The following is a 10,150-nucleotide window of genomic DNA, read 5'->3' as shown; positions in this document are numbered from 1 at the left end:
TGAGAACAAAATGGAGTTTTCCAGCTAAAAACCTTTGCTGGAGGCCACTGGATAAATAACAGAGCTGGATAAATAGCAAAAGCCTTCTGCATCCTTTTAAGCCTCACAACATCCCTGTGAGGTAGGTGATGGAGAGCACAAGTTTAAATGCAGTTTCAATCCCCCTCTGGACTGAAATGGCAGCTTTGAGTATTCCCTGGAGCTGCTTGTGTCCAAAACACAGTGGGAGAAGAAACTTTTCAGTACCAGAAATGAGGGAACAAGACCCTTAATTTTCAGGGAAGAGAAATACACAAATGGCATCTAAAACATTTGGTCTGGGTAAACCATTTTTATTCAAGTAGCTGTGCCTGAAAAAAAAACCTGTAGCAATGCACATCCTCAAACAAACAGAGGAACATGCTTAGCACCATTGTGAATTTACCAAGTGTGAAAACCCTTTGCAAGGCACCTTACACAAGTGGGTCTGGGACCCTGAAAGCCAGGAGTTTACCTTTGGAAGGTTCAGTGATGCTACAATGCTTTAATTAAATCCTTTTAAGGGAAGACAGAGGGAATATCCAGCTTAGAAGGGAAGATTTAGATGTTCTCATCCAGGGAGTGAGCAGCTTACTGTGGAATGGAAATGATCAGTCCAGTGGAATCATCAGATCTCCAAATTCTTGGATATTTTGAGGGAGTTGGAGCTTCATGGAGGAAACAGTTTCAGAGCTGATGCTGGGAGTCGATTGGTGCCCACAAGAGTTTTTTTTCAGTATCAAATCAGGCATTATTATCCCATTCTGCCCAGAAAAAGCTGCTGCAATGCTGTGGGTTTGGGGTTTTTTTTTTTTCCCCTTTCCTGTGTTTCTTTGCTAAACTGGAGGAAGGAGGTGGCAGCACTGAGGTTTTGCTGTGCTGGAGAAGCAGCAGCATCCATGGAGGCATCAAGGAGCTTAAAGAGACCAAAATTAATGCCTTGAAGGGAACAAATGGTAAAGACAGCTCTAAGGGCCCCCCAAAAAAGGAGAAATTGGGCTAGAGGAGGCACTGCAAAGTGAAGGGAGAACTGATGATGGAGCAGGTTGGGATGGTGAAGACACAGAGCCAAGTGGAGTTTCAGAGCCTCCTGAGGAGGAGGAGCTGGAGTTGCAAGCAACACAGGTGGTCTGAGCAGCTAAACTGGGAAGGAAGGCATCTTTTAGCAAATAATTTACCTTGCTGATTTAGTGTTTTGATTGTTTGCTTGATTTTTTGGTTTTTTTTCTCTTGTGCAGTGGTTAAGGGAAATCACCAAAGCAGGAACCTCTCTTCTTTAAATAGTGGGGGTGGGAGGCAGAAATCTTCTATCGGGTGGACACCTTATTATTTGTGAGTCCACTGAAGTGATCAAACTTCTGCTCTGTTTCCTCACTGAAAGAACCACCTGGGAGGGGACAGAAAGAACACAGGAGGTAGCAAGGGGAGGTTGAAATCTCCAGGTTCTGGCATCACCTGCAAAGGAGGCTGTGGAAATGAAGCCCAAGATTTTTCCTCCTCATTAATTTAAGCATGAACTCTAGCCAGAAGTGGGTTCTGTTTCTTTTTCTTAAGTAGGACCTTGCTTTTCTTTGTTAATCAAGAGACAATGAAAGCCAAATACGTTGCTTTTTCAGTATAAATATTTTTCAAGCTCAGCTGGGGAACCTATCCAACACTTCAGTGCCTGCTCATCCCAGGGAAGTGGGAGCTAAGGCACAACCTGAAGCATGAGACACACACACAAGTATTTCCCTTAAAAAACAAACAAACTATGATTAAAAAAATCATCAATGGTTACATTTTTTCAAAAAAAACCACTCCTTGAAGGACTCCAGCCAGCTCAGTTTAGCTTCCAAAGCCCCCAAACTTCATTCCATTTACACACGGTCTTGACAGGGGACTGTTCACAAAAATTTAAACTAGTTTGGCTTTGAGATTTCCAAGACCAAAAAAAAAAAAAATACATAAATCCCAAATGCTAACACCTTATATATAGTCAAGAAAATGCAGAATTTCTCAGGAGGGAACAAAACATTGGAATTTCTGCCTTGAGCAGAGGGCTCTGCTTCCCACATCCCCGCTCGTGTTTGCTTTTAAAGACCAGAGGAGCTTTGAGCTCTGAAGGGGTCACCAGAGGAGCTTTGAGCTCTGAAGGGGTCATTCCCAGGTTGGAAATAATTTGAAGAGGAGCAGGGGGCAAAGGGAGGGAGCAAAGCATTCCCTGGAGGAGCATTCCTGCTGCTTCTCTCACCTATGTGGCAGTTGTACATCCAGATGCGTTGCCCATCGTAGCGGCTCCTGCACTTCATCACATTGTTGGAGTAATCAGACTCAGCAACCTCATAGTTGGGGTTGATGACAACCTGGGGAGGAAAAAAAAAAAGAGATTTCAAGGTGGGCAGGACACAATCTGCTTTTTTATTACACTGTGACGTGGGGGGTTTTAACAGCAAACATTTTCATTGAGTTTACAAGCAGACGAACCACTCGATTAAAGCTTTTCCCCAGGACAGACCCTCAGCCACTTCCTCAGGGCAGACAAAAAAATCATTGCCTTTCACTCCTCCAGTTCCAATTCCAGTTCCAGTTTTCTGTTTTTAGAACCCAACAATTCCCCCCAGGTGCACAGACAGGAGGCACAGCTCCTCCCAGAGCTGAAGCCCCCCCATGAAGCCAGCGCTGTCTGCAAACCCCCAAAAAAACCCAGTGCAGGACACAAGTGGGGTGCTGTGCATGCAGGTAACACACCCAAGCATCACAAGGCTCGTGTAAGACCAGCAAGAAGAAACCTGGAGGCACATTTCCTCAAGACATCCCCAAATTGGCTTTTATTTCTTTTCACTTGGCAATTCCGCCAGTCGGGAACGTTCGGATGCCCCGGTGGGGAATTCTTTGTCTTTTTAGCTCTCCTGGGAATAGAATCTCTTGGTCTGGAGAACTTATAGTGCTGCAGGAGCCACAAAAAACCATCAGCAGTGTCTCCCTCGTTTGCTGCCATACCTGGAAGAGGTAATCTCCTGGGGGAACATCCGTGATGTCGATCCACTGGCAGTCGATGTCGTGGCGATAGACATCCCAGCACCCAACAGTGATGCCTTGCTCACCAAAATTGGCACATTCATACTGCTTCTGCACATCTGAAAAAAAAAAGCCACAAAAGGGTTAGGTTCACAGGCAAGAGGAAAGGGCTGCTTGCTCTCTCCAGCTCCCCAAAAGTAACCAGGAGCTGCACAGAGGGTGTTGGGGATGAGCTGGGATGCGGCTGCTGCCTCCTGCACCTCATCCCCCAGAGGCACCTCTGGGGATTCCTCCTTTTTCCAGAAAATCTCCTTTTTTCCCTCAGAAAATCCACCCAGAGGTTTTTTCAGAGCCAGCAGAGGGAGGTTGCTGAGGTGTGGATCCCTTCAGGGATTCTCTGGGTCCTGCAGACATCATCTCAGAACCAGTTTCTGGTTCCTCCCAGCCCAGCTGGGGACATTTTGGGAAGCAGCCACCTCTACCAGGACAGAAAAAAAAATTCCCCAGCACCAAGGGCTCTGGAAACCACACCTGCTTCACACTCTGTGTCTTCCAGACAGAAGCTGGCTTTGTGTCCCTCAGCCACCTTGGTTCCATTGAGGTTCAGGAGATCATAGTGGGTGAAAACCTCCATGCTGTGGTAATGCCTGCAAAGCACAGAGAGGGAGAATTATCCTCAGGGAAGACAAATCCCCCTTTAACCAGGGGGAAAGAGCTGCCCTGGCAGGGATGGTCCATGGTCTGTGGTCCAGATCCATCTCTTTGTGCTGCTGCATCCCTCAGGCCAAGGATTTCACCTCCCAGGGGTTTAAATTCACAGCATGGGAAGTGTCAGAGCTCTAGGAAGTGCTGGAGGAGCCAGGAAATATTCCCCATGCTTTAATCCATCCTTTGTGCTGCCCCTCCTCCTGGCTTCTGGCCTGGAGATCTCTTTACACATCTGTTTCAGAGGAATCAGATCACCCCATGGTTGATAAATGCCAAGAAATGGGAAAAAAAAATTAAATTTTAAGGTCATCTAGTGGCCCTGACATAGCCCAGATCCAGAAATATTCCACCTGCTCCTTAAGAACGGGGCTGGATGTGCCCAGAGCAGCAACCTGGCTCTATCTATCTATCTATCTATCTATCTATCTATCTATCTATCTATCTATCATTCATTTATTTATTTATGTATTTTCTTTCTTTCTTTCTTTCTTCCTTTCTTTCTTTCTTTCTTTCTTTCTTTCTTCCTTTCTTCCTTTCTTTCTTTCTTTCTTTCTTTCTTTCTTTCTTTCTTTCTTTCTTTCTTTCTTTCTTTCTTTCTTTCTTTCTTTCTTTCTTTCTTTCTTTCTTTCTTTCTTTCTTTCTTTCTTTCTTTCTTTCTTTCTTTCTTTCTTTCTTTCTTTCTTTCTTTCCTTTCTTTCTTTTCTTTCTTTCTTTCTTTCTTTCTTTCTTTTCTTTCTTTTCTTTCTTTCTTTCTTTCTTTTCTTTCTTTTCTTTCCTTTTTCTTTCTTTCTTTGGAATGGAAATTTCTTGGCAGAAAACTTCCCAACAGATGGAACCAGCACAACCCAGCAGCTGGGCTGACACCCAGGAAAGGTTTCAGCACTTGGAATGGGGCAGTGTTGGTTTGGGAGGCCCCAAACTCCCCAAAATTAGACCCCAGCAGGGTTGGGGAGATGTGGAACTCAGGATTGGTGGTTCAGCAAAAAAAATTAAACCTGTGCCTGGCTCCAGTTGGAGTCCAATGGGACTTGGAGAGCAGGGAAGGAGCTGGTTGAAACCCAGCTGGGTGCTCCAGAGGGATGCAAACCACTGGGTTTGATCCCAACCATGGAATCAGGAGCAATCCTGCAGTGCCAGGACATTGTAGGGACCAGGAGAGGGGCCCCAAATATCTGGGGACTCTTGAGCCTGTCTGTAGTTTGACTCTTGAGGGCAGACAGGGATTAATTCCAAAGCCACTGCTGAGGAGGTTTTCTTTTTGAAAAAATAAGAATTAAAAAAAGAGAGGGCAGAAATCCCCTCCTTCCCAGCTGTAAAAATAATCATGGCTTAAAAACTTCCAACCAGCATCCTTGCAGCATCACAGATAAAGGAGGAGGAAGGAGAGAAGGGGAGGAATTTTTTTCCTGTAGAGAGTGAGTTTCTTCTTACCTCCTTCCTGCCTTTCCCTTAACCACATAAAAAAAAAACCCACCAAAATTGCCACCTGCCAGAAGTTAATCACTTTGCACTCCCTGCCACAGGTTTTTCCCAGTTTTTTGTTCTACTTCCACATCAAAAACCAGGGAAACAGAAGCTGGAGCAAGGCAGGGATGGGGCATCCTGCAGTGGCTGAGCTGCTGACTTGGAGCTTGCCTGATTTGGCTGCTTCTGCTAAAAATTTGAGGTTCTCAAAGTCTGAGTCAGTTTCTAAGCTATGTCTGAATCACTCAGAGAGGTGTTTACATTCAGCTGTTTACAGACTGGAAAGATTGAAGAGGAATTGAGTTCATCCTCCTCCTCCCTATAAACAGAATCCAGTTGCAAGCACACAGATGGTTCTCAGCCTCTTCCTCATCTTTTCCCAACACAGCTCCTCCCAAAAAGCTCCAAGTGCTCCCTTTCCCCAGCCTGCAATATTTTCAAAGCTTTCCAAAACCCACACATCCCCCCCAACCCCTTCCTAAAGGAGCCAGAAGGATGGAGACCCTACACTGCTCCAGGTTTCCTGCTCCCCTGGACCCCTCCATCCCTATTTACCTCCAGTTCCCTGCTGCCAAGCTGGGAAAAAATTCTCTTTGTGGGAAAATTCCCTTTGTGCCTCCATCCCTGAGCAAACCTGGTGCCAGGGTAGGTGACCACAGGTTTTCCCAAGCTCCAGGTTGGAAGCAGAGGGACACTGAGGCACTGCCAGCTCCATGTCTCCTGGGTTAGGAAGGTTGCAAAAGTCTCTCCAATGGCAGAATTCCCAGCTTGGATGTTTTCAAAGCCAAAGCCTCATGAGATTGTGCACTAGAGGTTAAAACCTAGCTCCTTTCTAGCCCAAATTAGAGAAAAAAAATCAATCTTTTTAAGAAACCATCATTTCAGAAGCAAAGCATCTGGATGGCTTGGTCCCCAAAGCCTCCCCCCTGCTTTGCTTTGGCTGAAACCATCAGCTCCCCCCTGAAAAGTGATGGGAGGGGGGGGGGAATTTCCCATGGGATAAAAATAAGAACAAACCAAGCTCTCCACTGACTCCAGGTAAAAAGAAACCTGCAGAATCCTGGAATCTTCTGGAGCCCTTGCCCAGGGGAGGGAAGCAGCTGAGATGGCTGCACCTTCCCATACACGATGGGCACCCACTTCCTTCTGTCTGTCTGGGCTCTGCACCTCTCCCAGTGGGCACCTCCACCTCTGCCTTTTCCAGATTTCACTTTTCCTCTCCAATTTTCCCTCAAATTCCCTCTGGGAATAACTCAGCTGCCCTGCTCCCCCCACCCCTCCCCCCAACCCCAGCATCACCGCCCGCAAACCGACCCCAAACCCCCATCCAGCAAAAAGGGCTGAAAGGCAACCCCAACCATCCCAAACCCATCCCAAACCCATCCCAAACCATTCTGGGGGGTCCTGACCTGTGGCAGTCGTGCCAGACCCAGGCGTGGCGACCGTTTTTGGGTCGGAAATCGGATTGTCCATTGTTGTGGATCTGGGAGGAGAAGCGGAGCAGGCGGCGGTACCCGGAGGTGATGGAGGTGTTGGCAGCTGAGCTGGCCAAACAGTTCTCCTCCAGGGCACACTGCAACATGAACATGGGACGGTCCTCCAGGTAGGCTGTCTGCTCCACCAGCTCGGCGTTGAGGACCAGGTCAGGGGCAGCTGGGAGGAAAAAAAAGGAAAAAAAAGGAAAAAAAAAGGAAAAAGATTGGAAATCGGAAATTTCGGGAGTTGGAAGGGATCTCTGGGAGTGCAAACCCCGGTCAGAGTGCTCAGAAATGCAGCCAGATGGGTGCTGGAAGGCTCCAGGAGATGCCAGAACCTCTCTGGGAAGCCTCTGTCAGGGCTCCCTCTGCCCTAAAGTTTAAAAAACCCTTCCTTGGGTTGAGGTGGAATTTCTGTGCTGACTTGAGTCCATCGCCCATATCCTGCTGCAGGGCTAAGTCAGAAGAGGCTGTCCTCAAAAATCAGAAGAGGTTGTCCCCAAAAGTCAGAAGAGGCTGACCCTAAAAATCAGAAGAGATTGTCCCCAAAAATCAGAAGAGGCTGTCCCCAAAAATCAGAAGAGGCTGTCCCTAAAAATCAGAAGAGGTTGTCCCTAAAAATCAGAAGAGGTTGTCCCACAAGTCAGAAGAGGTTGTCCCCAGAAGTCAGAAGAGGTTGTCCCACAAGTCCGAAGAGGCTGTCCCCAGAAACCAGAGTAGGTTTTCCCCCCATAAATCAGAAGAGGTTGTTCCCAAAGTGAGAAGAGGCTGTCCCCAAAAATCAGAAGAGGTTGTCCCACAAATCAGAAGAGTCTGTCCCCACAAATGAGGTGAGGCTGCCCCTAAAAATCAGAAGAGGTTGTCCCCCAAAATCAGAAGAGGTTGTCCCCAAAAGTCAGAAGAGGTTGTCCCACAAGTCAGAAGAGGATGTCCCCAGAAACCAGAGGAGGTTTTCCCCCCAAAAATCAGAAGAGGTTGTCCCCACAAATCAGGAGAGGTTGTCCCCAAAAATCAGAAGAGGTTGTCCCCAAAAGTCAGAAGAGGTTGTCCCACAAGTCCGAAGAGGCTGTCCCCAGAAACCAGAGGAGGTTTTCCCCCCATAAATCAGAAGTTGTCCCCAAAGTGAGAAGAGGCTGTCCCCAAAAATCAGAAGAGGTTGTCCCACAAATCAGAAGAGTCTGTCCCCACAAATGAGGTGAGGCTGCCCCTAAAAATCAGAAGAGGTTTTCCCCACAAATCAGAAGAAATTGTCCCACAAGTCAGAAGAGGACGTCCCCAGAAACCAGAGGAGGTTTTCCCCCCATAAATCAAAAGAAGTTGTCCCCAAAGTGAGAAGAGGCTGTCCCTAAAAATCAGAAGAGGTTGTCCCACAAATGAGGTGAGGCTGTCCCCAGAGGTCAGAGGTTTTCCCCACGAATCAGAAGAGCTTTTCCCCTGTATAAACGTGTTCATAACATTAATCAGATCCCCTCTCAGCCTTCTCTCCAGACCCAACAGCCCCAGCCCCCTCATCCTTTCTCCACAAGGCACTTCCAGTCCCTCCCTCATCCCTGTAGCCCTTTGTTGGACCCTCTCAAGTAAATCCCTGTCCCTCTAGAACTGGAGGGCCCAGATCTGGATACAACTGATGGGCTAACCAAAAAAAAAAAAAAAACCCCAAAATTTCCTGCCCAAGATGGGACCCAACCCCTCTCCTCCCACTGCATTTCTCAGCCCCAGCAGCAGGAATTTCCCCTTTTGGTTTCCAGAGCTTGTGTATTTCAGGGCAAACAATTTCTGCCAAACTGAGATAAAAAAAAAAAAAAACAAAAGAAAACTGAATTTTACTCACTCTCTGAGCAGGACACCCCAGCCCCAAAACGACCTCCTCCCCTGGGACAGGAGACGTGGGCTCCATCGTGACGACAGTGGGCAAGGGACATCTCTGTCCCTGAGCATTTGACACCACTCATGACCACGTTGTCAGCACTGATGTCCCCGTGCCAGTACCAGGTTTCCTGGGCAGAAAAAAATCAAAAAAAAAGACATTTCAGACTCTTTTTGGTCTCGCCGGAGGAATATCCATCACCTGCATCCTCCCTCCTGGGAATGGGAATTATCAGCCAGGCCAAAGGATGCTTGGAGCAGAGAAAAACTCAGGGAATCATAGAATCCTAGAATCCTAGGGGTTGGAAGGGACCTGGAAAGATCATCTAGTCCAACCCCCCCTGCCAGAGCAGGGCCCCCTAGAGTACATCCCCTAGGAACGTGTCCAGGTGGGTTTTGAATGTCTCCAGTGAAGGAGACTCCACAACCCCCCTGGGCAGCCTGTTCCAGGGCTCCGTCACCCTTACAGTAAAAAAATGTTTTCTGATATTCAACTTGAACCTCCTATGCTCCAATTTACACCCATTACCCCTTGTCCTATCACTGGTCACCACTGAGAAAAGCCTAACTCCATCTCCCTGACACTCACCCCTTACATATTTGAAAACATTGATGAGGTCACCCCTCAGTCTCCTTTTCTCCAAACTAAAGAGACCCAGCTCCCTCAGCCTTTCCTCATAAGGGAGATGTTCCACTCCCTTAATCATCTCAGTAGCTCTGCGCTGGACTCTTTCAAGCACTTCCCTGTCCTTCTTGAACTGAGGGGCCCAGAACTGGACACAATACTCCAGGTGTGGCCTCACCAATGCAGAATAGAGGGGGAGGAGAACCTCTCTTGACCTACTAACCACCCCCTTTCTAATGCACCCCAGGATGCCATTGGCCTTCTTGGCCACAAGGGCACATTGCTGGCTCATGGGCATCTTCTTCCTCACAGGAATTCTGCTGGATCCCTTCCCAGCCTCCTTGCTCTTCTCTGGACCTGCTCCAGCACCTCAATCTCCTTCCTGAGCTGAGGGGCCCAGAACTGGACACAGGACTCAAGCTGTGGCCTCCCCAGGGCTGAGCACAGGGGCAGAATCCCTTCCCTGGACCTGCTGGCCACGCTGTTCCTGAGCCAGCCCAGGATGCCATTGGCCTTCTTGGCCACCAGGGCACATTGCTGGCTCATGGGCATCTTCTTGTCTACCAGGACCCCCAGGTCTCTTTCACCTCCACTGCTCTCCAGCAGCTCAGCCCCCAACCTATACTGGGACATCGTGTTGTTCTTCCCCAAATGCAAAACTCTCCACTTCCCCTTGTTGAATTTCATCATGTTTCTCCCTGCCCAACTCTCCAGCCTGTCTAAGTCTCTCTGAATGGCAGCACAGCCTTCTGGTGTGTCAGCCACTCCTCCCAGCTTAGTGTCATCAGCAAACTTGCTGAGGGGATTGGGATCAACCCCCAGGCTGAGCACATTCCTTGCCCTGAGGAGTGTTAAGGAATTTCTGTCCCTGTTTTTGAGCTGGTTTAAATCTCTGCTGGTGTTTCTACCCAGCTGGAAAGTCACTTTGCCACCCATCCAGCTGATGGATTCATTGATCCTCAGCCTGGTTTCAGTCCTCTGTGCCTTTGGAGGG

General features: G+C 48.1%; 1 protein-coding gene across 1 annotated transcript in view; it reads right to left on the bottom strand.

The window, feature by feature from the left end:
- Window positions 1-311: 311 nt before the first annotated feature.
- Window positions 312-10,150, bottom strand: part of LOXL2 (lysyl oxidase like 2) — a 39,113-nt gene continuing 29,274 nt past the window's right edge. Inside the window, 6 exon segments of the mRNA XM_071728883.1 lie at window positions 312-1,405; window positions 2,252-2,363; window positions 3,001-3,137; window positions 3,550-3,665; window positions 6,600-6,843; window positions 8,497-8,662. Coding sequence (XP_071584984.1) covers window positions 1,326-1,405; window positions 2,252-2,363; window positions 3,001-3,137; window positions 3,550-3,665; window positions 6,600-6,843; window positions 8,497-8,662 — 855 coding nt within the window. The 3' untranslated portion in view covers window positions 312-1,325.

The sequence above is a fragment of the Heliangelus exortis genome, chromosome 30, assembly GCF_036169615.1.
Source record: "Heliangelus exortis chromosome 30, bHelExo1.hap1, whole genome shotgun sequence".
NCBI lineage: Eukaryota > Metazoa > Chordata > Aves > Apodiformes > Trochilidae > Heliangelus > Heliangelus exortis.
The sequence above is the reverse complement of the archived record's forward strand: the minus strand, read 5'-3'. Positions and strand labels throughout refer to the sequence as shown.